The sequence below is a fragment of the Pelodiscus sinensis genome, chromosome 1, assembly GCF_052426305.1.
Source record: "Pelodiscus sinensis isolate ZL-2025 chromosome 1, ASM5242630v1, whole genome shotgun sequence".
NCBI classification, from domain to species: domain Eukaryota; kingdom Metazoa; phylum Chordata; order Testudines; family Trionychidae; genus Pelodiscus; species Pelodiscus sinensis.
The window spans coordinates 302,973,175-303,000,655 of NC_143052.1; the positions used below are offsets into that span (position 1 = coordinate 302,973,175).

At 45.2% G+C, this 27,481-nt stretch overlaps 1 protein-coding gene across 4 annotated transcripts in view; it reads right to left on the reverse strand.

Moving 5' to 3' along the window:
- PDS5B (PDS5 cohesin associated factor B) overlaps positions 1-27,481 on the reverse strand; it is a 259,503-nt gene that overhangs the window by 142,973 nt on the left and 89,049 nt on the right. For all 4 annotated transcript variants that reach the window (XM_075919194.2, XM_006134210.5, XM_006134209.5 and 1 more), the window contains exons 8-9: positions 26,523-26,663; positions 632-747 (exon numbers count right to left, since the gene is read on the reverse strand). In XM_075919194.2, the coding sequence (XP_075775309.1) occupies positions 632-747; positions 26,523-26,663 (257 nt within the window). The remainder of the gene's footprint in view (positions 1-631; positions 748-26,522; positions 26,664-27,481) is intronic.

Consider the following 27,481-nt stretch of genomic DNA (forward strand, 5'->3'; position numbering starts at 1 on the left):
AGTATTATTTGCAGTATAAAACTACTGGCCACTTGCATGAATTTAAATGACTTAGCACTGACCCAACATCGAGTACACTTGTTGCTTCCATTTATGAGACAAAAGCGCATATCTCTGTTACCCTTTTCAATTAACAGAAATCTTTATAAAACCAGCAGAATCTTTCAAAATGGAAGAAACACTAAGTGTGACTGCTGTGTAGTGTAGCACTACCTTTTTTAAAACACAGCAATTAGAATTCAGTAAGATACAATATAGTACTAGCATACAGTCACTTAAATATAACCTCATACTACCAATGCCATCTGATGTTTTAAAATTTATAAAACCATTTCATAATTTTATAAATAAGACAAAAAACAATAAAATGCTATGTTAGAGCTTGGCAATGGCAGTAAAGAAAATTACAGTTAAAATAAGTAAAGAAAAGGGCTGGTTTATAATTATGAGCTCTATAGAATCACAGACGTAGTATCTTTAATATTATCTGTGTCAGATTTCAGAGCAAGCAGCAGAATAGAATTCTTACTTATCCATAGATCACACTTATTTTAAGTAAAGGAAATTTGTAAAATGTTGAATTATACTTCATTGTTTATCCCTGTGGGAAGGGAACTAAAACAGTGTATACCTCCCCAAGTAGCACTGCCAAAGTGGTTTGTTTTGAGATGCCAACTCTGAATCCTTTGCCCCAAACATTTTTGCTAGTAGTTTTACAACCTGCAGGCGTTCTTCATTGTCATTGCTCTGGAAAATGAACACATTTTTCAAAAATAAAAACTGCATAAATGAATTTTACATATTTCTTATATTCATTCATTTATTTAAGAAATTAAAATGCAGATTAAAATATACAATTCTAATATGCAGCAATCTTTGTTTCAGAGAGATAAAAGCCTTAATCATGGAGAAGAAGAAATATAGAAATTAAGGAAGTTCATATAAAGATGCAACAGAGTGCCCTAACAATAAAAATAAGAATACAAGTTTTATGTACAAGTATCAGAGGGGTAGCTGTGTTAGTCTGTATCTGCAAAAACAAGGAGTCCTGTGCAACTTACAGATTAACTGATTTAGTTAGCTATAGGCTTTTGTGAGCAAAGACCTACTTCTTTAAATGCATAATATTATGTACATTATTTCAACCCTCATTTACAATTCACTATTTATTTGTATCTGTATATGTCAAAAACAGTAACAGATGTTAGGCAATCTTATATAACCAAAACTTAGGCAGATAATTAATGATAAACCACAACCTTAAAACACAATTTAGAATACTGTCTATAAGTATACTGTAAGTTGAACCTCTCTAGTCCAACACTCCATGGTCCAGCAACATCCGTGGTATTACATGATTTTAGTTAGTTGATTGTCTACTTGTCAGGGATGTAGCCGAGTTTCCCGCGGTCCTATAAAGTTGGTTTACAATCACTAGTCCTGGCGCTCAGTGTTCTGTGGTATTATTTAGCTCTAAATTACCCTCTAAATGTCTCCTAAGAGACTAGCAAGCAGTGGAAGTGCTGGTAATGTTGCTAAGCATAAGCATGTTTTTTATGCTTTAACTACTTATTTCCTTGTGCCAGTATAGTAAAATTGTGTAATATCACCAACACTTTGATATGAAGAGAGCTGATAAGCTTCATCTAGGTGTAGGCTTATAGAGTGTGCATCAGTGTAGTAATACACTATCAAACAGCATTGCAAGTATTGTTCTAATTATTCTTCTTGGTGAATTAAAAATAAAGAGACTCACTCACTATAGTATTGATCTCGTATGGTTCGGCAAATTCTCTGGTTCAGCTGAAGTCCTGAGGGTGTTTGACTAGAGAGGTTCAACCTGTTTTTTTAAATGCTCTGACCAACTCCTACTGATGATATAATGAGAACATGAGCAAGGTCTAAGATTCATAATCCCTAAAATTTTATGGAGTCAACAACAAAGAAGTCTTGGGCATAAATTTTTAAAAGAAACTTGTATCACAAGTCCTCAAATTTTTGGGTGCCCAACTTGAGACATCTTGAGGCCTCGTGTTCTGAAAGCGATGAGCAGTAAACTGATTTAAACACATGAGACTGTTTTAAAAGGCATCTTAAAAGCTGAATATACCAAAATTGAGGCACCCAAAAACTCTGGTCTTTTTATAATTTAGGCTTTCATAATTCAATACTTCCTAAAACTACACATTTAGTTGGAAATTAAATTTGCTCTTACATGGTTCAAAATTATATTCTAGCTAAATATTCCAGTACTAATTTTCATTCCCACCTGTTAGAAGTACAGAACATATCCTTTGTGTTTAAAATATACCGTAAATATGTTGTCACTTGTTAGATTTCCATACATTTACAATTTCAATGTATATTTTTGCAAAAAATAAGAAAAAATGAAAAAGTTCTGCCATGGCTACCCTCGGGCTATGTCTAGACTGGCATGATTTTCCGCAAATGCTTTTAATGGAAAAGTTTTTCCGTTAAAAGCATTTGTGGAAAAGAGCGTCTAGATTGGCACGGATGCTTTTGCGCAAAAGCACTTTTTGCAGAAAAGCGTCCGTGCCAATCTAGACGCGGTTTTGCGCAAGAAAGCCCCAATCGCCATTTTCGCCATCAGGGCTTTTTTGCACAAAACGGTTCTTATCTGTCTACACTGGCCCTCTTGCACAAAAGCATTTGCGCAAGAGGGCTTTTTCCCCGAACAGGAGAGTCATTTTATTTGCGGAAGAACGCTAACAATCTTACATTAGATCATCAGTGTTCTTGCGCAAATTCAAAGCGGCCAGTGTAGACAGCTGGCAAGTCTTGCCAGTCTAGACGCAGCCTCGCAGTTTAATGCTGCTTCTTTGCCCCTCCAGAGTCAGTAGCCAAATACTCCCGTCTCCTCCCACTCTCCAGTCTCCGCCTTGCTGAGATAATAAAACAGTAGAGTTGAGGCAGGAAGGTATCATTCAACAGTCAGAGACATCCTTATCGTATTCATTCAACATAGTTTGCCTTCTTTTGAGTTAGCTGCCTTCATCAAGATATATGAAGGTAAGGTGGTCTTTATGAGTATTGTCTATTTTGATGGGTACCCTGCTGTGGCTGAGTCAATACACTCTACAGGCAGTCCCCGGGTTACGTACAAGATAGGGACTGTAGGTTTGTTCTTAAGTTGAATCTGTATGTAAGTCGGAACTGGGGTCCAGATTCAGCCACTGCTGAAACTGACCGCCAGTTCTGACTTACATACAGATTCAACTTAAGAACCCCAAGCTTCCCCAAGTCAGCTGCTGCTGAAACTGATCAGCGCTGATTCCAGGAAGCCTGGGGCAGAGCAACTCTGCCTCGGGCTTCCTGTAGTCAGCGCTGGTCAGTTTCAGCAGCGGCTGACTTGGGGACGCCTGGGGCAGAGCAGATGGGGTGCTGCTGGGTTGCTCCAGTAGCACCGCTCCTCGGCGCTACTGGACCAACCCAGCAGCACCCCAGCTGCTCTGCCCCAGGCGTCCTTATTCAGCCACTGCTGAAACTGACCAGCAGCGGCTGAATCAGGACCTGGGGCAGAGCAGCTGGGGTGCTGCCGGGTTGGTCCAGTAGTGCCCAGAGCGGCGCTGCAGGACCAATCGGCAGCGCGCCAGCTGCTCTGCTCCAGGGTCCAAAACAAAAGCCTGGTCTGCTGGGGGGGGAGGGGCACACACTAGCCACGCCCCACCCCCCCACCCCCAGCAGACCAAGGACACCGGGAGCAGAGCCGCAGCGGCAGCGGCGTGCCGCGCCTCTGAGGCTTTGCTCTGGCAAAGTCTCAGAAGCGCGGGGACCCGCTGCTGCTGCCGCTTCAGTCCCGGTGCCTGTGGTCTGCTGGGGACCGTCCCCAGCAGACCACAGGCACCTGGACTGAAGCGGCAGCAGCAGCGGGTCCCCGCGCTTCTGAGGCTTTGCTCTGGCAAAGCCTCAGAAGCGCGGGAACCCGCCCGGTGCCCCTGGTCTGCTGGAGACGGTCTCCAGCAGACCAGGGGCACCAGAGCAGCTTACGAACGGGGCTCTCTCGCCCCGGAGCTCGCAGGTAGCAATCCACTACCTCGACCTCAGGGGCGAGAAAGCCCCGTTCGTAAGTGCGGATCCGACATAAGTCGGATCCGCGTAAGTCGGGGACTGCCTGTACATACCATTGGCTACTGTGTGGGGAAAGCACAGAAGGTTGGGCTTGCCTCAACTCTGATGGTATCTTCTAGTTCCAAAAGTATCATTTTAAGGGAATTCTGGCTACTATCAAATGCACTAATCTATAGCTAGACATCATTATACTCTCCGAGTAGTGGCCACTAAGGTCACCCAGACTGAAATGTTCACTGTATATTTATTTTCACAGAATTTTCAACATCTGAAAATAAAGCACATACTTCAGTTGAACATGCTCTGCAATGTAAATATAGTTCTAAAAAATTGTTGTCCCCAAAATATTTTACCCATGTAAATGCTGGGCATTTCGTATGAGAATGGAGACAGCCCTTAGTCTGAATACTATATTTATTTGGTAACAGAATAATTCAATATATTTTATTTCTAAAATTATACAAACTCCCTGGTTATTGTACTGCATTAGTGTTAACATGAATTAGCAATAATAATACAATTTTATTGTGTCAACTGTGCATCTGCTAATTTTCAGATGAGTACTTCAGTTCCAAATTTGCCATTTTATTACATGATAATAAGAGATGGCGGCTTGCTATTGAAACAAGTAAGTCTGGGAGATGCATGGAATGGTTTTATTCACTGCAGGTAAAAAGAAAGTGCTCTGCGCAAGTCAAGAGTATACATTTTCATGTCAAAAGAGTTGGCATGTGGTTTGGGGAAGAAGGTGGGCAAGTGTATGGTCTGATAGATGTGGAAGGATGAGTGTACTTTGGGGAGGAATTTGGGATGGGTACATAAAGTGATCTTGTCTTTAAAAAAGGTAGCATACAGGGGATTCAACATTAGGGATGCGATCTCTCCTACCCGTCCGGCCGAGATAATAGCTATGAGGGAAACAGTTTTCATGAACAAGTGTAATAATAAGGTAGTTGCCATAGGGTCGAAAGGTTGCCTAGTTAGAGCGTTCAATACTAAATGCAGGTCCCACGGTTGCATTGGTAGACTGATATCTGGATAAAGTGCCTGCAGGCCCTACAATAACCTCTTGGCAAGTTGATGAGTAAATATGGATGAGTTGTCTTTCTTAAAGTGAAACACAGTAACAGCAGCAAGGTGAACTTTAATGGAGCTTATTGTGAGGCCCGCTTGTTGAAGGTGCAGAAGACAGTCGAGGATAACTCTAGGTCAGAGAACCATCCAGGAGCCACACCTTCAGGTGTAGCAACTGTAGGTTTGGTTGGCTGTTGTGTGAGCTCAGATAGAGGGGGAGACACCTGATGCAAGGTAAGTGGATTGGTGGGGCGTGAGATATCGTCACTAGGAAGGGGAACCATGGTTGGCGTCGCCAAGCCGGAGCTGTAAGTATAAGATGGGCTCTGTTCCTCCTTATCTTGTGAACTACTCTGTTCAATGGGGGTATAGGAGGAAATGTATAGACTAGGTGGGACGTCCATGCAACGAGGAAGGCATCTCCCATTGATTCCTTGCCTATTCCCGCCCTGGAACAGAATTGGGGCATTGCTTGTTGGACTGCATGACAAACAAGTGTCAGGAGGGCTCTGCTGAGTGCATCTATTGTTGTATTCAGGGCCCCTGGAAGATGCACTGCAGACATAATTGTTTTGTATTTCAGGCACCAGTTCCAAAGTGCTATGGCCTCTGTGCAAAGTGCTTGAGATAGGGGGGTCCACCTTGACGATGTAAAACTTTGTTGCAACATTGTCTATGTACAGTCTGACATGGCTGTTGGTGAAGAATGGGAGGATTTTCACACATGCATTCCTGATTGCACACAGTTCTAGGACATTTATGAGCAATGTCTTGTCAGTGCTAGACCGCAGGTATGATGTCTTAAGTGGGCCTCCCATCCAGTACAAGATGCTTGGGGAAAAGCCAGAAAAAAGCATCTAGACTGGCGTAATCCTCCGGAATAAAGCCCTTTTCCGGAGGATCTCTTATTCCTACTTTCAAGTACTAGACGCTTTTTTCCGGCTTTTCCCCAAGCCGGGGAAAAAAGTGGCAGACATGTTTATTTAAATCCGCGGGGGATATTTAAATCCCCCACGGATTTCCCTATTCTGACTTACCTGCTTTGCATGACTATTCCGTTTTATGGGGCCAGTGTAGACGTAGCCACAGAGAGAGACTCTGAACTGAGGTAGAGATCCACAGGGGTTATCTCTGGCTCTGCCCCAGAAAAACACCCTGAATCAGCAAATCACTACATCAGGAGAGCAGGAGGGGGCCCTGCCAGCAGCCTTGCATACCAGAATGTGTCTTGCTTTTCTTCCTGTTCCCCTGTCAGGGAGCAAGAAGAAAGTACTTGGATTCCATGATTTACTTCTCTGCTCCCTCCCTTCACCACCCAGGAGTACGAGGTACGCATGGAATCTAAGCTCTTTCCCCTCACTCCCAGATAATCAGGGGAACAGGAATTAAAACAAGCTACATGATGGTACACACAACGGCTGCCTCCACTGCTCTCCCAAAACAGCACCTTTGTCTGTCTCTCTTACCAAGTAGAAAACTGTATGTTTGCTGGCTTTAAACTGTAAATAACTCATTTATTTTTACTAGTTAATAAACTTTTAGATATTTTATTACAAGATTGGCTACAATGCATTGTCTTTGGTGTAAGATTTAATAATAATAATAATATAATATATTAAGATATACCTCTCATAGAACTGGAAGGGACCTTGAGAGGTCATCGAGTCCAGTCCCCTGCCCTCACGGAAGGACCAAGTACCATCCCTGACAGATTTGCCCCAGATCCCTAAATTTAGGGTACCAATTGATTGAAGGCAAATGACTGGTCACTTGCAACTAGCAGCAACCAGAATATGGTATGATTTTTAATGTAAATGATCATTTATCACTAAATGTAAGATAGATTAGACAATCTAAAGAGGCTGTCTATGACTCCATGGTATACTCATTACAGTTATCCAAGAGTTCACAATTATTACTTGATTAATGAATTCTGGTTATAGAACACAGTACCAGTTTGGGGTGTATTTATTCTTGGATCTGGACTTCCAACACTCCAGTCATCTGAAGAAGTGGGTTGTGCCCACAAAAGTTCATGATACCATCTACATGTTTTGTTAGACTTTAAGGTGCTACTAGTCTATTTGTTGTTTTTTAAGTTTTTCCTGTTACAGACTAACTCAGCTATCCCTCTGAATCTTTTGCCCTGTTTCTGATAGTCTGCCCAGAGATATGCATTCACCATAGCAAGCCACTGTAGACAGCATGACACTGTCACATATGTAGATGACATCACTGTTGTTCAAAGAAATCTGGCTTTTATCAATGATTATCTTTACAACAAGACCTACGAACTACTTCCTCAATATGGCCACTTTCCTAGATGTCTTATTTAAATATCCTTTATTTGTCTCAATGTCACACAGTGATAAACTGACTTTCAAGAACAGCAATTATTTCCTTCAGCGTTGAGAGACAAGAATACTTAGTTATTCCCATCTCAAGGATACAATTCCTGCTTTCACTACAGGACAGGGTCATAACCCTTCAGACAGTCTTTTAACCTACACACAAATGATGCATAGGAAAAAGGGGGAATGAAACAATGTAAAAATCCAACATTTAATTGGTTGATATCAAACTTTCGCCAGCACCATCTATTGTCCAATTGAGGGAATATTGTTTGCAGGTTGCAGAGTATATCTAAAAGTTCTCGCAAGATTTTTTTTTTAAATCAATATTAAAAAGAAAGGTTCCCACTGAAATTTCAGCATAAACTAATGTAAAAAATATTCCTTTGCAATGTTTGACCAGAGTCGTTAAAAGGAACATGCAAATATGCAAGGATGCATTCACATCTTTTTGGCTCTCCCTCCCTGACTCTTTGTTAGTCTTAAACGTAAAAAAGTAGGTTGTCTCTATCTCTGATAGTACTGAGGCCTGTATTTTTCCCTCCCTAGGACTAGGTTATATAAATCCCTATGGAATAAAGTAGCCCTCAAGTCTTTCAAAGCAGGGATGTTAAATATCGGGTAACTGACTAATCAAACCGTCAATGCATTTTGCATCAACTATTCGAGTAGTTGATAGGGTACCTTCCCCTTTGAAGTGTAGCAACAGCCCAAGGGCTCTTACTACACTTCAAAGGCTAAAAGTGCCAGATGGAGCCCAGGTCAGCTGGAGACTCCTCCCACTGACCCCAGGCTTCATGCAGCGCTGCCACTTTGAAACTCTGCAGGGAACCTGGCATCAAGCTCCTTGCAGCATTCAAAGTGGCAGTGCCCCATGGATCCTGGGGTCTGGCTCCAGGCTCCACACAGCACTGCCGCTTTGCAGTACCTCCTCCTCTCCTCCCTTCCCCCCCACCCCAACTGTGTCTAATGTATTGAGGTCAACCTGCAGAGAGGTGCAAGCTACTAGTTGTCCCTGAATCAAAGTCTTTAAACTCCTCTTTTGTTCCTCAGGAAGCCTCTCAATGAACTGACACCTAGTTCCACATTCAGGAACTCATTTCAACAGGACCACTTGGTATTTTGATATGCACATCTGGAAACTGACTGAAGATCAGGCTTTTCAGCCAAAGATATATAGCTTCTGTGTGCCCTTGCCATAGGCTTCATTTTGCGTAGTCCCTGCTATTTAGACCTCCTATAGATAAGCCACAACCACCAGAAATCCAAGTACTGGGTGGTTATAAAAATGCATACAACATTGCACCCATTCACATTCTTGCATGTGGATGCTCCTGAAACTGGGGTTTGCAAGAGACTGGTCTGCTGGCTCCAATAAGCCCTCATTTATCGCCAAAGAATTAATGCCCACAAATCAGACATCTTCGCAAGGAAAAACCAGTTGCTTTTCATTTCCATCTACCTGGACATAGTCTTAACGACCTTACTACATGCATCTTACTTCAAAGAGACTAACACCAGATTACAGAGGGAAACTTCAGAACTTCATTTCATGCTTAAATTTGACACTTTACTGGGCCTTAACAAAGATGTTAATTACCTTAACCATTACAAAGATAGCTTCCCCACTTATCACCCCCAATTAGCCAATCATTGGTTCAAATAGCTATTTCCTCCCTCACCCCACCTTCTGTACTAAATCTGATTTGTCAGTTTAGTAATGTGTTCACTTTTTTCATTGTACAGTAGAGTCTCTATCATCCGACCTAAACGGGACCGACACATCGTCGGATTACCGAATATGTCGGATGATAGGGACTCTACTGTAGAAAGCAATGGGGCAGCTGATGCCGCTCCTACCGGGCCTGCTTCTTCCCCGGCAGGAGCAGCATCAGCTGTTCCGTTACTCTCTTGGAGCGACGGGGCAGCTAGCGGAGCCGTTCTCCCAGCCCATGCTGTATCTGACCCTGCAGCTCCCAGGGACAAAGTCCCTGGGAATTGCAGGGTCGGATAAAGCGGAGTGTCAGATTACCAGGTGATGGAGGAAGTGGGTCAGGCCAATGAAAGCTCATCACCTATCAAACCATCTTGTTAGTCTTTAAAGTGCTACATAGTTTTTCCTTTTGTTTTAGCAAGACCAGACTAACACAGCTACCTCTCTATTAATGCTCTTGCTAGGCATTACAGGGTGCAAGGTACCCAAGAGCTTATGCACTTTATCTTACACTAGAAATTCCCATGGAGAGAATGCATCACCCATTTGTTGAAATAACCTCTGGTGAATAAAATAATCAGGCTGGACTGGTATGCTAGCATTATTTCAATCCTGAGAAAATGAAATTAAAGCCATTGGAGTAAGATGGACATCATTTTTTGCAGGTCATCTTGTTCAATGTCCTTGGCCAGATGCTATATGTGGTAGACTATTTTCCCTGCCCATAATGGTCTGTGAGGGGAAAGGTTGCTTTGGAAGCAGGAGCAGCACATCTTCCAACTGTCCTGCATTCCCAAAAGGGCCATGACTGCATAGTTAAGGTCGTATAGGCCATAGGGCGGGGTGGACAATAATTTTCACAGAGGGGTCACAATGAATTTTGCTATGTGGTCATGGGCCAACTCCTTCCCCAGCAAGAGTGGGGCTGGGGAGGACAGGGGACAAGCCTTTCCCCAGAGTTGTATGAGGCCGGATGCTTTGAATTAAAAAAACACAGCAAAGGGCTTGTGACTCCTGGCCCTGCCGCTCCCGCATTGCCTGCCAGTCACCTGGGGTTGCTGCAGCAATTTGAAAAGCTCATAGCCCCAGCCTCTGCCAGAGTAGCGCCGTAACCAGGAGCCATTTAAATAATTGCCAGGTGGTGGCTCAGGCAGCAGGATCCTGAGTGACATGGGTACCAGGATATAAACAGTAAGCAGACAGATGCAGTTTGTGGGCCTGATCAAAGTGTTAGGCAGGCCAGATCCGGCCTTGGGCCACATCCAGCCTAGCCTTGCCATAGGCCATACCATGAGAGGTGCTCTTCCTCTATGACATCTCTGGTAGAAGTATCCCTGGAAACCCAGTCAGAATAGCATGATTCATAAGGAGGAGAGTTAAATACACATGACAACTGCCCGTTTTTTCTGATGCAAACAAGGGAGTACACTTACTCTCCAGGTGGTGCTACCTTTATGGGAATTCTGAGGAGTACAAGATAATTTTACAGCTAAATCAAACTGAGTTATAGATAGTCCTGCTGCTTTAAAAAAAGTGTTACCTAATGCTTGTAACTGTTGACCTTTGACATTTGTTACTCATGCCAGATCCTGAGGTCCAGGTCCTCGGTGTTCTGACATAGGATGTACCTCACTGGAATCCCCTCGCAGCTTCTTGGCAAGGAACAGACCCTTCTTGGCCACCTTCTCATATGGCACGGAAAAGTGTGAGCAGAGTGCATTCTAGAACTGGATTTTGGAGCGGAGGTGCTGTGCCCTTCTTCAGTGCGGAGGCATCCTACACAAAGGACAGTCTTTGCACACTGGTGCAGTTTCCAGTACCAGCTGAGGGTAGAAAGCTGACTCCATTAAAAGGCGCTTCAGACTAGAGTCCTGCTCCCTCTTACTCCTGTGTTTAAAGCTCCTGAAAACTGAGCACTTATTTGTCTGATGACCTTCTCCCAAGCATTTAAGATAAGCATAGTGCAGATCACCTCTGGGCATCTGTTTCCCACACCTCTCACATGATTTAAACCCCTGGGCATGCCCTGGTATCTGGGGAAAACTGGGAGGGGGCAGGTGTTAAAGTAAGCTTTTGGCTAATCTATCTATGAAACTACAAACTACTGAACTACAACACTGAAAACTATTTACAACTGACTAAAAAAGGGAATCACTAGATATGCACTTGTGAATGCAAGAGACTTAGCTATCCCAAAGATCATCACTGGCAATAAGAAGGAACTGAGCAGGCAGCAGGTCAGGAGAGGCCTGTATACAAACTCTAGGGGGCTCCACAGCCGACCACACAAGCATGTGGGCTTTCAACTCCCCTATTCCTTTTTCTTTACTCACTGAACCTTAAACACAAAACAAAAACAGACACAGACACCCAGAGAGAGAAAACTGCAGGAACTCAAGAAAGCCAACAGACCCAATGCTCTTTTCCCAGAAAATGAAATGCAGCAAGATCCTTAATGTAAATAGCTACCGTGTACTCTACATGGCAGAGAAGCATAGTGAGATGATAGTGAAGAAATAGTTGCTGAAAACTCATTCTATGGTGTGCAGGAGTCAAGAAACCAACAGACTGGGGGCGGGAAGAGAGATCAAGAGGGGAGATTCTACTGGCTGGCTCAGTTTGGAAAGAGGAGAGTCAGTTTAGGGCAAAGGCATGTTGCATGTTGTTTGAAGGAACAACTAAACGGTTACAGGGAACTTTAACTGGGAGACGCATATCTTTGGTGTATAGGATGGAAAACAACAGAAGGTATCACGGATATGCAGTACTAGCTGTAGGAACTTGGGCTGGAACAAAAAACAGTGAAAGGGATTTCTGCATAGACTGGCAGCACAGAGGGGGAAATTATAACATTTAGAAATGAATAATAAGATATACATACCTTAACATTTGACATAACACACTGGAGTAATAATATAAACTACATAGAAAAGGAAGGTTACTCACCTTGTGCAGTAACTGGAGTTCTTTGAGATGTGTCCCCGTGGGTGCTCCACTTAGATGTGTCAGTGCCGCTGTGCACACGGCCCAGACATCTTTATCATCGGCTCCCCAGCCACTAGCGCATGCTGCGCTATTGCGCAATTGCTCATATTGACAGTTAGACCCGTGCCGGCAGCCATTCCCTCTATTCCCTTCTCTACACCGGATTGTGTTAAACTGGAGCAGAGAGGAGGAGGGTGGATGTGGAGCACCCACCGAGACACATCTTGAAGAGCTCCAGTTACTGCACAGGATGAACAACCTTCCCTTCTTCAAGGGTCCCTGCAGGTGCTCCACTTAGGTGACTATGCAGCAGTGTTCCTGCTTGGCAGTGGGTACTCCATGATGCAGGACAGGATGTTGGACAGTACTGCAAGTCCCAATCTAGTGTTTGAGTCCTGAAAGGTCTGAATAGCGTAATGTTGTGCAAAAGTATTGGCCAAAACCCATGTTGCAGCTCTGCAAATAATGTCCATGGGAAGACCTATAAGGAAAGCAGCAGTGGTAGATATTGCTCTTGTGGAGTGCACCTGTATAACCGTCGGTAGCTGTCAGTTTCTGGGAGTAAGTCAACTGTATGCATGTAGAAATCCATTTGGATATTCACTGTTTGGAAACAGACTGACCTCTGGACCTGTCCACACAAGACATGAGTAGTCTGGGTGTTCACTGGAAGTCTTTTGTGCGTTCCAGGTAGAAGGCTAATGCACCCTGTGTACATCCAGCATCTGTAGCGCTGCCTGTTTGCTGTCCTCATGTAGTTTTGGGAAGAACACAGGGAGGTGTATCAGTTCGTTACAATGGAATGAGGTAAGTATCTTGGGGAGGAATTTCAGGTGAGTTCTAAGAACAACTGTGTCCTTGTAGAATACAGTGTACAGTGGACCCACCATGAGTGCCGCAATCTCTCCCACTCTCCTGGATGATGTTATCGCTACGATATTAAGGCTACTTTCATCGATAGGTGTAGTAGCAAGTAAGTTGCAAGTGGCTCGAAAGGTCTTGTCTTATTGAATCCAGCATGAGGTTCAAATCCCATGATGGCACTGGATCCCTACGTGGTGGATATAGGTTCCATATCCCTTTCCGAAATCTTTTAACACATGGATGGGGAAAAAACAGAATGGCTGATATAGCTGCTAAACGTATGTTGATGGAACTAACTGATAATCCTGTGTCCTGCAGGTGAAGGATATATTCCAGTACGTCTGATATTCCCACCTTGTGTGTATCCCGTGTGTGAACCAAATTCTAGGCCGCAAATCTGGCCCACTTCTGCAGGTAAATTCATCTCGTAGTGGGTCTCCTGGAATTAATTAGGATGTCTCTGACCCTTTGAGAGAGGGCTAGCTCTTTGTGTGAAAGCCAACAAGCATCTAGGTTTGCAGGTTTAGTGTACATAGCCCGGGGTTTGATATACGCCCCTGGTCTTGCATCAAAAGAGCTTGCATCGGGGGAAAGTTGTACTGTTGATGTGTGCCCCCATCTATCTGACAGTTGGGGGCTACCAGTATGACCCTTAGAATCATAGGACTGGAAGGGACCTCGAGAGGTCATCGAGTCCAGCCCCCCGCCCTCAAGGCAGGACCAAGCTCCGTCTACACCATCCCTGACAGATGTCTATCTAACCCCGTGGTCCCCAACACGGTGCCCGCGGACGCCATGCGCCCGCCAGGTGCTCGGCGCTGGCCTGGCACCAGGCACATGGTGGGGGGGAGCGCCGGCCCCGGGTGTGTGGTGCTGGGAGCGCCAGCCCCGGGCGCGCTGGCCCCGGGCGGGGGGAGCGCCGGCCCCGGGCGCTGGGCGGGGGGAGCGCCGGCCCCGGGCATGCGGCGCTGGGAGGGGGGAGCGCCGGCCCAAGGGGGGGGCGCTGGGCGGGGGGAGCGCCAGCCCCGGGCATGCAGTTATGGGGGGGGCCGCCCCCGGGGCGCAAGTGTCCCCGCCCCCTGGCGCCGGGCTGGCGAACGGCCACGCCCCCTGGCGCCCAACAACCTGGAAAGGTTGGGGACCACTGATCTAACCTGTTCTTAAATATCTCCAGAGAGGGAGAATCCACCACCTCCCTTGGCAATTTATTCCAATATTTGACCACCCTGACAGTTAGGAATTTTTTTCCTAATGTCCAATCTAAACCTCCCTTGCTGCACTTTAAGCCCATTACTCCTTGTCCTGTCCTCAGAAACCAAGAAGAACGAATTTTCTCCTTCCTCCTTGTGACACCCTTTTAGATATTTGAAAACCGCTATCATGTCCCCCCTTAATCTTCTTTTTTCCAAACTAAACAAGCCCAGTTCGTGAAGCCTGGCTTCATAGGTCATGTTCTCTAAACCTTTAATCATTCTTGTCGCTCTTCTCTGTACCCTTTCCAATTTCTCCACATCTTTTTTGAAATGTGGCGCCCAGAACTGGACACAGTACTCCAGCTGAGGCCTAACTAGTGCAGAGTAGAGCAGCAGAATGACTTCACGAGTTTTGCTTACCACACACCTGTTGATACAACCTAGAATCATATTTGCTTTTTTTGCAACAGCATCACACTGTTGACTCATATTCAACTTGTGGTCCTCTATGACCCCTAGATCCCTTTCTGCCATGCTCCCTCCTAGACAGTCGCTTCCCATCTTGTATGTATGGAACTGATTGTTTCTTCCTAAGTGGAGCACTTTGCATTTCTCTTTATTAAACCTCATCCTGTTTACCTCTGACCATTTCTCTAACTTGCTAAGGTCATTTTGAATTATGTCCCTATCCTCCAAAGAAGTTGCAACCCCACCAAGTTTGCAGATGATACCAAACTGAATAAGCGTACTCTCTATCCCAATATCTACATCATTGATGAAGATATTGAACAGTACGGGTCCCAAAACAGACCCTTGAGGAACTCCACTTGTTATCCCTTTCCAGCAGGATTTAGCACCGTTAACGACAACTCTCTGACTATGGTTATCCAGCCAATTATGCACCCACCTTATCGTGGCCCTATCTAAGTTATATTTGCCTAGTTTATCAATAAGAATATCATGCGAGACCGTATCAAATGCCTTACTAAAGTCTAGGTATATGACATCCACCGCTTCTCCCTTATCCACAAGGCTTGTTATCCTATCAAAGAAAGCTATCAGATTAGTTTGGCATGACTTGTTCTTCACAAACCCATGCTGGCTATTCCCTATCACTTTATTACCTTCCAAGTGTTTGCATATGATTTCCTTAATTACCTGCTCCATTATCTTCCCTGGGACAGACGTTAAACTGACCGGTCTGTAGTTTCCTGGGTTGTTCTTATTCCCCTTTTTATAGATGGGCACAATATTTGCCCTTTTCCAGTCTTCTGGAATCTCTCCTGTCTGCCATGATTTTTCAAAGATCATAGCTAAAGGCTCAGATACCTCCTCTATCAGCTCCTTGAGTATCCTGGGATGCATTTCATCAGGACCTGGTGACTTGCTGACATCTAACTTTCCTAAGTGATTTTTAACTTGTTCTTTGTGTATCCTATCTTCTAAACTTACCCTCTCTCTGCTTGTATTCACTACATTAGGCACACCTCCAGACTTCTCGGTGAAGACCGAAACAAAGAAGTCATTGAGCATCTCTGCCATTTCCAAGTTTCCTGTTACTGCTTCTCCCTCCTCACTAAGCATCCCGCATCCTGTTTGATCTTTAGTACCGTTTGATGTCTGAGAGGAAATGCATATGCCAGTGGGAAATCCCAGTGTATTGCAAACCCATTCCCGAGAGACTGAGGTCCAACGCCTGCCCTGGAACAATTCACAAACTTGGAATTGATGTGAGTTGCAAACAAGTCTACAACCGGGTATCCCCATCTCCTGAAGAAGTTGCCTATGAAGGATTTGTTGATCTCCCATTTGTGGCTCTGTGGGAATTGTCTGCTGAGGGCATCCTCTAGTACATTGTCCTTGCCCAGCAAATGCATTGCGGTAGGTGTAACGTTGTGTGCCATAATTTCGTTCCTTCTGAGCATAAGGTGCGAGATCTCCCCCCCCCATCTGTTTATATAATATGTCGTTGCGACACTGTCAGACATTATTCTCACAGTTTTGTTTCATATGTGCAAGAGCAGTTGGGAGCATGCCCTCCTGACTGGTCGGAGCTCCAGCACACGGATATGAAACTGGGACTCCTCCTTGCGTGTCCACTGTCCCTGTAATGTCACACTCTCCATATGGGTTCCCCATCCCAGCAGGGACACTTCCGTCGTGACGGTGACAGATGGCACTGGCACCTGAAAGGGGAGTCCTATGCAGACGCTGTTTCTGTCTGAGCACCAATTTAAGGTGTTTTTGACCTACCCGGGCATGTGGATCATCCTGTGGAGCGTAGGGTACCTGGGATGGTACACTGAATGTAGCCATGCCTGAAATGGCCTCATATGTAGTTGGGCATTTGGGACAACAAATGAGGACGCTGGCATGTGTCCTAGTATTGCCATGCATGTATGTGCTGGGGGGTGCATGCAACTCTGTACAGACACAATCAAGTTGTGCACTCTCGAGCACCTGTGGGTCGGCAGTGAGGCTATGCCCCGAGTGCAGTCCAACTGTGAACCTATAAGCTTCAGTGTCTGGGTAGGAGTGAGGGTGCACTTTCCCAAATTCAGCAGGAGCCTGAGCATGTCAAATAACGCTCTTGACCCCTGTGATTGTTCTGTGTCTCCATAGGTGGATGCCATGATCCAACAATCATTGAGATATTTTCTTTGCAGGTGTGTAGCTACCATGGACAGGACTTTGGAAAAGACTCTGGATGCCATGGACAGCCCAAAGGGGAGCACCCTGTACTGATAGTGTAAGCCCCTGATGGTGAACCTGATGCATCATCTGTGAGCCGGGTGAATAGATACATGAAAATGTGTGTCCTTGAGGTCGAGGGTAGCTAGCCATGCTCCTTTCCCTAAGGCAGGTATGATCTTTGCCAGCATTACCATCTTGAACCATTGATACTTGACGAACCTGTTAATTCCATAGAGGTCTAAGCTGGGCCTCCACCCCCCCCACTCAATTTCTTGACCGTTAGAAAGTATCAGAAATAAAATCCCCTTCCTCTGTAGCAGTACCTTCTCTATAGCGCCTAATTCTAGGAGACCTTCACTTCTTCCAGGAGGACCAACTCGTGAGAGGGGTTCCTGAAGAGGGATAGGGAAGGGGCGTGGGTTGGTGGAACTGCTGTGAATGGTATGCAGTATCCGGTTCATATTATTTCTAGGACCCATTGGTCCAAAGGGACAGTATTCCATGCAGGGTAGAATGCGGCAAGTCTGTTTCCAAATATTTGCTTATTTGGTTGTACCTGCCCTGGAGTATCGGGGGCTTTTGTATCCTCAACCATCTCCTCAAATTTGCTGATGCAAGGTGGACACCTGGGTTGATGATTCCTCATTTGACAATCTTAGACGAGTTTGTCTCATGCACCTGCTGTTCTTCTAGGGCCTTTGCTGTTGTGTATATGCTGGCACTCTGAACCTTCGGTTATATTATTTGTATTGTTTTCTCTTGGCTCCAAGTGGCTTTATTTTCCAAATGGACTTGACAGGATCCATCAAGGCTTCGTTCGTTGGTAAAGCCAGCCTGGTTTGTTGAGATAAGCTGAGTATGCTTGTGAGTTCATGTTTGTTCTGTGTTACATCAGAAAGTTTTATGGCAAGCATGTCTGCTACCCTCCTAAACAAGTCTTGGAAACATCTGAAGTCATCCCCTATGATTGGTGATGGCAGGGAGACTCTGTTCCTCTGTCATGGAATAGGAAGCATTAAGCGGAATAGAGGAAGCCTGCGTTGCCTCCTCCACAGATGATTCTCTGTCAGTCAATTTGGTCCAGCTACGCTTGTTTTCTGGTGTTCATGTCAGCTGACTGTGCGCCAGGGACCTGCAGAGTGTGTTGGGTCTGGTAAGATGCCCAAAGGTCCCAATAGGCCCACTGTAGAGGAATCAATGGGGGCATCCACTGTGCCATCTGCCATTTCTACATTTGGTGTTGTTGTGGTTCTGCATATGGAGGGACTCTGTGTTAGCCTTTAACTGTTCCTTCCTGTTGTCACTAAATCTGGAGGATATTTGTGATCTGGTGTCAAGGAGAACAGGGAATGTCTGGATCATTGTGACACATCTATACCGAATAGTGGTGAGCATGGTACTGATGCTACTGTAAGGTCCGCCTCTGTTATCAACCTCGGTATCAAAGTATGTGGAAACATTGCTGTGTAGTTCCTTATAGCTGCCTGCGTCTGTATCATTAGCGCTTTGAAGTGCTCCAGTACCCGCAGTACCGAGTGTTTGTTCAAGCTCAACATTCTGCTGATCTGCAGCTTGCCTGTTTGTTCCTCAGCAGTACTATGTTCTCCACTAGTGCCGCGTTACTGTGGGGAGAGCTTAAAGCGTGGCCATCGGCTCCATGCTTAATATTGGGGTCACCGACTTTCTTTAAAACGGATCCCTGCCCCACTTTTGTGAGCTCTATCTAGTGGCATTCTTAATCAGCCTCCTTTGTCTTTTTGTTAGTTAGAGGCTGAGGCTCAGCAGCGGACCGGGAGTATTTTGCGCTTCACTCTCGGTCCTGCTCTCTAGCATGTCCCTGTGAGGGAGTGCTCATGCTGCTCTTGTCCCCAAGAGGGTTCTCTCTGGAGGGCGGGGTAGGGTGGGGTGAATGAGGTTGACTCTCAGCTATGTTGTGGTCCAATAATAATAGTCTTCTTTGTAGGTCTCTTGCCTTCTTAGAGCATGAGAGCACACCTTTAGAAACAGAGATAGTTAGGTTTGTTGTAACCGGGAGAACCATATGGTGACTTGCCTGCCTGGAGCAAATGTTGCGGATCTCTCGAGGCATCTAGATTGACTTATGTGTAGTGCTGGAGAGGAGCAGGTAGTCGTAGTACATGTAGGTACCAATGACATAGGTAAGGGTAGGAGAGATGTCCTGGAGGCCAAATTTAGGCTGCTAGGAAAGAGACTGCCACCATAGAGGTCCTGAATTTCACTCCCAGAAATGCTTCCAGTTCCACATGCAGGACCAGGTAGGCAGGCAGAGCTTCAGAGTCTCTTGCACCGCTTGTTCCCACTCAGCCGGGCCACTGTGCGGGAGCAAGCAGCTGTTTGGGGTCTGCACTCCCCATGCAGCACTCAGGTGCTGCATGGGGAGTGCGGGACCCAAACATCTGCTTGTACCGCTTGGTCCCGCGCGGCAGCCCGGCTGAGCAGCGCACAAGTCAGCCAAGTGCCACAGTGGGAGGCAACAGCGCCGCCCAGAGGGAACAGCCAGGAGGTGGGGGCCTGGATGAGCATGTGTCTCTGATGTCAGGAAAGGGAGCTGGATTCAAAAGAAGGAAAGTAGAGCCAACACAGAGGATGCGGAGGAGACAGAGAAGAACGGAGGTGGAGGTCAGAGAGAGAGAGACAGCAGGAGGAGGAGAAGAGAAAGAGTGTGGCAGTTTGCGCTGCTTGCTCCTGCACGGCGGCACGGCTGAGCAGCGCACAAGTCAGCCAAGCGCCATAGAGGGAGGCAAAGCGGGGCAGGGCGGTGACATATATGACTGGGGAGCGGGGCCTGGACGAGCATGCATCCCAGACGGAGACAGAGGAGAATGGGGAGAGAGAGTGAGAGAGGCAGGAGGGGAAAATGACAGACCGAAAGAGAGGCAGAAGGAGGAGGAGAGCTGAGAGAGACAGAGAGAGAGAGAGAGAGAGAGAGAGAGAGAGAGAGACAGACAGACAGACACAAACCGGAGGCTCAGGAGAGAAGACCGACGTGGAAGAGAGAATCACTTCTTATGACGGGCTAATTGGCTAGTGCAATAAGAAAAAGACAAAAAAGATTTTGAGGAACAGCTAGCCAAAAACTCAAAAGGTAATAAAATGTTTTTAAGTACATTAGAAGCAGGAAGCCTGCTAAAAAACCAGTGGGGGCCATGGGCGATGGAGATACAAAAGGAGCAATCAAGGATGAAGAAGCCATTGCAGAGAGACTAAATGATTTCTTTGCTTCAGTCTTCACGGCTGAGGATGTTAGGAAGATTCCCAAACCTGACCCGTTCTTTGTGGGTGATGAATCTGAGGAACTGTCCCAGATTCAAGTGTCAGAGGAGGTTTTAGAACAAACGGAAAAACTTAACAGTTACAATTCACCGGGACCAGATGGCATTCACCCAAGAGTTCTGAAATAACTCAAATGTGAAATTGCAGAACTATTAACTATGGTTTGTAACCTATCCTTTAAACCAGCTTCTGTACCCAATGACTGGAAGATAACTAATGTAACATCAATATTTAAAAAGGGTTCTAGAGCCAACCCTGGCAATTACAGACCGCTAAGTCTAATGTCAGTACCGGGCAAATTAGTTGAAACAATCGTAAAGAATAAAATTGTCAGATACGTAGAAGAACATAATTGGTTGGGAAAAAGTCAACATGGTTTCTGTAAATGGAAATCATGTTTTACTACTGTATTAGAGTTCTTTGAAGGCGTTAAACATGTAGATAAGGGGGATCCAGTAGATAGAGTGTACTAAGATTTCCAGAAAGCCTTTGACAAGGTCCCTCACCAAAGGCTCTTGTGTAAATTAGGTTGTCTTGGAATATCCTTTCATGGATTGAGAACTGGTTAAAAGACAGGAAACAAAGGGTAGGAATAAATGATAAATTTTCAGAATGGAGAGGGGTAACTAGAGGTGTTCCCTAAAGGTCAGTCCTAGGACCAATCCTCTTCAACTTATTCATGAATGATCTAGAGAAAGGGGTAAGCAGCGAGGTGGTAAAGTTTGAGGATGATACTAGACTATTCGAGATAGTCAAGACCAAAGCAGACTGTGAAGAACTTCAAAAAGATCTCACCAAACTGAGTGATTGGGCAACAAAATGGCAAATGAAATTTAATGTGCATAAGTGTAAAGTAATGCACATTGGAAAAAATAACCCCAACTATACATATAATATGATGAAGGCTAATTTAGCTACAACTAATCAGGAAAGAGATCTTGGTGTTATCACGGATAGTTCTCTGAAAACGCCCACGCAGTATGCAGCAGCAGTCCAAAAAGAAAATAGGATGTTAGGAATTATTTAAAAAGGGATAGAAAATAAGACAAAGAATATATTACTGCCCCTATATAAAACTATAGTACGCCCACATCTTGAATACTGCATACAGATGTGGTCTCCTCACCTCAAAAAAAAATATTTTGGCATTAGAAAAGGTTCAGGAAAGAGAAACTAAAATGATTTGGGGTTTGGAACAGGTCCTATATGAGGAGAGGCTAAAGAGACTGGGACTTTTCAGTTTAGAAAAGGGGAGACTTAGGGGGATATGATAGAGGTATATAAAATCATGAGTGGTGTGTGGAGAGGGTGAATAAAGAAAAATTATGTACTTGTTCCCATAATATAAGAACTGGAGGACAAATGAAATTAATGGGTAGCAGGTTTAAAACTAATAAAAGAAATTTCTTCTTCACACAGTGCATAGTCAACGCCTTGCCAGAGGAGGCTGTGAAGGCTAAGACTATAAAAGAATTTAAAAAAGAGAGCTAGATAAATACATGGAGGTTAGGTCCATAAAAGACTATTAGCCAGGGAATAAGGAATGGTGCCCTGGCCTCTGTTTGTCAAAGGCTGGAGAAGGATAGCAGGAGACAATTTGCTTGATTATTGTCTTCAGTCCACCCCCTCTGAGACACCTGGCACTGGCCACTGTCGGCAGACAGGATACTGGGCTAGATGGACCTTTGGTCTGACCCAGTATGGCCATTCTTATGTTCTTTGACAGCACATGCAGTGACTGACAGAATCATCTTGCACTAGGCAGTACAGACACTGCTCGTGTCCATCTGCTGCTACAACTGCTGCACTCTGTGCACCTTTTAAAATTCAGTGGTGCGAGCATGACAGGTTTTTTTGGTTTGTTTTGGGGTTTTTTTGGGTGCTGTCTTACCTTACAGGCGAGCAGGACGTGGCAGAAGCACCCACCTGCTGCTTCGCCTGCTTTTCTTGCTGTTATCCTTTTCCTTTTTTTCCTTCTTTGTCCTCTCCCCACCCACCACCACCCCACGCTGTTAGGGAGACTAAGTGCGACTAATGCTGGCAGTGATTGAGAAGGAACTAAGGGAATGGCCACCGGTGTTTGTCTGTCAATCTGGGCAATAGCGCAGCACACGCTGAAGATCAGGGGACTGCTAACAAAGATCTCCGGGCCATGTGCACAGCGTCACTGACAAACATACATGAAGCACCCACAGAAGAACCCTGTGCATAACATCTGAGGCTGCAGCAACCAGTTGGGAGTGCAGGGTTGCTGGTGGCAAGGTGACCAAGCAGTCAAGAGGGTCTGTGGGTGGCTTAAACACCGATGACAGCCATGTTAGGAGCAGGTGAAAATGTAAATGAGCATGATGAGCACATGGGTGCAGGAGCTGATCCTCACGAACACTAGAGTCCATCGGGGGGGGGGGGGGGAAACAAGGCAGTACTTGCTACTGCCTCATCTGGAGAAGATGATGAGGCGATGGAGAAACTGGATCATCTTGGTCCACCTGATCCCCTTAACTCTCCCCGATCCTTAGTCTGAAGGGGATGCAACTACAGATGGGGCCAGCATAGATGCATGCCCCTCCTGTCCCATAAGGTCCTGCACAGGATTCAGGACCGGAGCCACTGACCAGGCAGAGGGTGGCACCCAGGTTGAGTGCACCACTGACGTAGCCCAAGAAGGAAGCCCTTGGCCTTGATGAAAGGCCCATGGGGTCCAAAAGGGCCACCAGATAGGTGTCTGCAATTGAGGCGGCTAAGCCTGTACTGGTGCTGTCCGCACCTCTGGATGTCTGTCAGGAATGGTGCCAGAAGCAGGAATGGAATCTCAAGCTCAGAGACTCCGCCTCCATCATGTATTCCGGTGCCAATCATGGAGGCGCTGACCCAGATGATGCCATTGACTGGTATCGAGGAGAGTGGAGATCGATGCTCATAGCCATGCATTTCCCACAATGCGAACAGTCGTAGGCAGTGCCACAGGTGCTGGACATAGTGCTGGGTGGGCCACCTGGCATGACGGCACCAATGCCGGAAATTAAGTGCAGAGGGCAGTGCTACCAATGCTATAGTGGCTGGTGCCACCTAAGAGAAGTTCTGACATACCCCGAATGGAGCCACTGCTATGAGTTCAATGAGGTCCTGCACTGTCTCAAACGTATGGCATAGATGGAAGGTAGAAGCCCTTCACCACCACTGGCACCAAAAAGGCCACCAGCTCCAGACTCAATAGACCTGCTCAAGGGGCCAGAGTTGACTGTGCAGGGGCTGAAGTACTCAGCTTGGACAGGTTGGGCGCAGTGTGGACTGATTCCAGGGCCTTACTGGACCTCCTGGAGGGGGGTTGACCTCAGTCCATCCTCTTACACAGCACCCAGGAATGGGACTAGTTTCAGGAAAACAAGCCACTCTTCTGTCTCAGAAATTGGTGCCAATAGCAATCTTCTGGGCGCAGCACTGAAGCCTCACACAGAGGCCAGTGCTCTGTGTGCCGATGGCATTGGAGTGGCTTGCTGAGGCCTAAGTGCCAACTCCATGAGGATCAGTTTAAGTCCTTGGTCCCTCTTCTTTTTAAATTTGTGACTTAAACCCCTTGAAGATACTGCACTTACACAGGTGGTGTGAGGATGCCCTCTAGGCATATGCTTAACACACTTCACAGGCTGCTTTAAACCCTAGGGCTGCTGCATTTCCCAGGAACACAAACAAAAGAAAGGAGAACCACCACTCCAGACTAACTATCTAAAGAAACTCCAACAAAAAACTAAATCCACACTACAAAGAGCAATTAAAGACTTCAATGCTAGGTGGGAAGGTCCCATAGCTTGGGATACAGCCCAAGCCCAAACAACTAGACTGTAATTAAATAGCTTGTAATGGGATTGCACTCATCACTTGCAAGCGCCCCCTGTCCAAGTACATATGCCTCCACTCTCTGTGATGATTCAGCCTTCCAGCCAGAGTTGTATACGATGTGAATATAAAATAAACCCCCTTCTGGAGAAACAGTCCAAAATAACCTATTCCAATACCCTTTGATTGGCCTTTCTTTTCCTGTCACCTCTCCGGGCTCAGGTCCTTAATTAGTCCCGCAAACTTTAAAATAGCCTCAGCTCTGGCACTGAGCTATACTCCAGGGCTCCCTCCCTGGAGGCAATTTCCATACCCTCTTTGGTCCTTTTGGGCCCAGCAGTTCAGTTTCCTTTGGGATGCATCAAAATTCAGGCCACTTTCCGAGTGGCTGTGTGGAGGACCCAGGCTCACCCTTTACTCCATGTCTCAGCCTAGGGGCCCTAAGGATAGCAGCTGTGTCCCTTTAACTAATCTGTGTTGCTGCTATGATTTTGCTGGGACCATAGGGAAGTGGTCCAGGAATTCTTCACTCTTATCTCAGAGTCTGGTCTCAGTTGAATTCTAGCCACCACCCCACCTCTCTCCACACTAGATCATTGCCAGGACTGCTCTCTGAGCCAGCTGGACAAGCCAACCTCACTCCTCCAGCTCTTGCAAGGAACTGATCTCACTTTGGCTCTACAGCTTTCCTTATACTAGGCCGGTGGGCCCAGACTCTCAGTTCCCTACAGCCTCTTTCAGACTGGTTGTGTGGGATACTGCCACTCAATGTATTTTGGAGGACCCCCTCTCTGCAGTGCCGTTTTTTGGGGAAGGCTGCGACAGGAGTTCAAAGTCTCTAGCAGGAAGCCTCAGAGCCTGATCCTCCTCACCATATAGTAAGCAACATCCTCACAGGTGACAAAGAAAGGGCTTTTCATATTTACTAGGGATAGAGAAGATTCTTTAAGCGTACTCCCTCCGTTTCAGATTTTTAAATGTATTTTATTATTATTAGCAAAAATTGGTCTTCAGTGAGCTGGTTCCTGGCAGATAGAAGTTCCTAGTGCAGGTCAACACAGCCAGCAGCTGAGTCTGGTAAGGAAAGTCCAATAACATTTCTCTCCCTCAGGATGTGCCCTTGGCTAATGGTACTTTGTGAGTTAATGGACATTGCCACTAGTTTCCCTGTATTAGTCTGAGTTTCTGGCATAGGCTGGCTTTTCTTGTTTGGCCAGCTCATTGCTTTGAAAATGACCTCTCAGCTCCTTTCAGACAATCCCATCAGCAACAGGAAGACCTGCCTGCAGCTGTGGATTGAAGGCTAGTCTGGGACAGAGACATTCCTATTCTGTTCTGGGCAGTTTCCTCCGATCAGAATTGGCTGAAGACCCATTATTTAAGATCTGTGGACCTTATCATGCAGAAGAATATAGAGAAACAGTAGTGACAGACAAGAACAGAAATAGATAGGAAAAGGCAGTATTATAAGAAGCAAGACCAAAAATTACACCCTGAACCCACAATAAGAATGCCTTTTTATTCAGAACTTACGTATTTCTTCCAGGACTTTCCCAATTCAAGCATAAGAAAGTAGAATGAGTAATACAGAAGACATGACCCATAGTAAAATATACTGAAGTTAGGCCTTATTTTAAAATCATGAGACCTATTCCCCCCCCCCCCCTCCATTCAGGAGACTAATAAAATAAAACCTGAAAAAGATGTACTGCTTACTCAAGCTAAGTTGGGGGGGGGGGGGGGGGGGGGGGGGGAGAACAGCTTGGCACCCACACTGCCTTTTAATACAGAGTTGAGAAGGCAGTGAGACATAAGGGACCCAGAAAGGAGAGCATAATGATCAAGGATGACTACACTCAATGAAAATGCAATAAAACAGACTTTAATTCTTAAGTTTCCAGAAAGTAACAGTAAGGAAGTTGCTGTCTTCCCACTATAAAGGATAAAATGTATGTCCAACCTATTGACAACAATACAGTATTTTAAAGTTGGACAGATATTCCAACCTTCTTTAACTTTTAAATTGCCACATACAAAGATTTATAGTACACTACTGAGTGGCGTAAGATATTCAATCTATAAAAATTTGTGAACCACTGCATAAGCATTTAAACAAACAGTAGTGTGCAACAGAAATGACACAAAAATATCAGTAAGTTATTTCTGTATGAAACATACTAATCATACTTTCTATTTACTCTGTGGAAAAAAAACTTCTGTAATTTCATTTTTTCTACAACTTTCAGATTAGTTTTCCTATAAGATTTACTCTTGTGGACTGGTTATTTTGAAATCCTGAGATACGACAGTAAGAAAAACATTTAATTCCAAATTAGACATGACAAACTTATTAAATATTATTCAGCTCATATTCAGAACAAAAAACATTTTTGAGACTGTATAAAACATATGTAGTATAGTATTTACCTTAAGTTTGAATTCAAGCTGCGGTAAAACAGAAAGCAAGAGATGACTGTCAATATTGTACAACTCCAGAATTAAGTCAAAGACATGCTCTGACAGATCACTGATAGAAGTTTTCCCAAGCATAAGCACCTGATTAAAGAACTGGAAAATAAAGCAAGAAAAATTATATCAGTAACAGAATATAAGTGAAACAGTACACATCTTTTTTATTTTTTCTTACCTATACTCTTTGCCTACCACTGATTCATCTTAAAATATCTTCACTTATTCTGAATAAAGATACCAATTTTTGTCTGTTAAAATGATAAAAGGGAATAAGCTTATGGAAAAATAACCCTCAAGATATGGTATTTTTCCTAATAATTTAGTCACAAAGAGCAACCATACCAAAAGATATGATGCAATGTTTAGCTTATCACAGCAACTCTAGAAACAACTTTAACAAATACTTTCTCCACCAGTTTTAATTATGTCAGGTCTTTTGTAAAAACCAGGAGTACTGCGGCACCTTTCATGGATATGCCCTAATAAATCTCTTAGTCTCTAAGGCAGGTGTGGGGAACATTTTGGTTTGAGAGCCATTGACACACACACAAACACAGTTGGGGACACACACCAGAACCTAGAGAGGACTGGCCTCGTAGATTTTTATGAACCTTCCCCCCCCCCCCCCACGGTTATGGGGTAGGACCAAAATAAGGGGTTCAATGTGTAGGAGAGGACTGACAGGAAGTGGCCTCCTTCCCTGAGGCCCCTCAGATCCCCCACAATCCATACCACCAGCCCTCTGCCCTGAAGGATCCAGGCTACACCAGGTAAGTCACCTAGTAATGTATAAAGTGTATCTGTAGCAACGTCAGTCACAGGATATTAGGGAGACAAGCTGGGTGAGGCAATATCTTTCACTGGACTACTAACATCTGTTCATGAGAAACAGACGTCTTCAAGCCACACTGAGC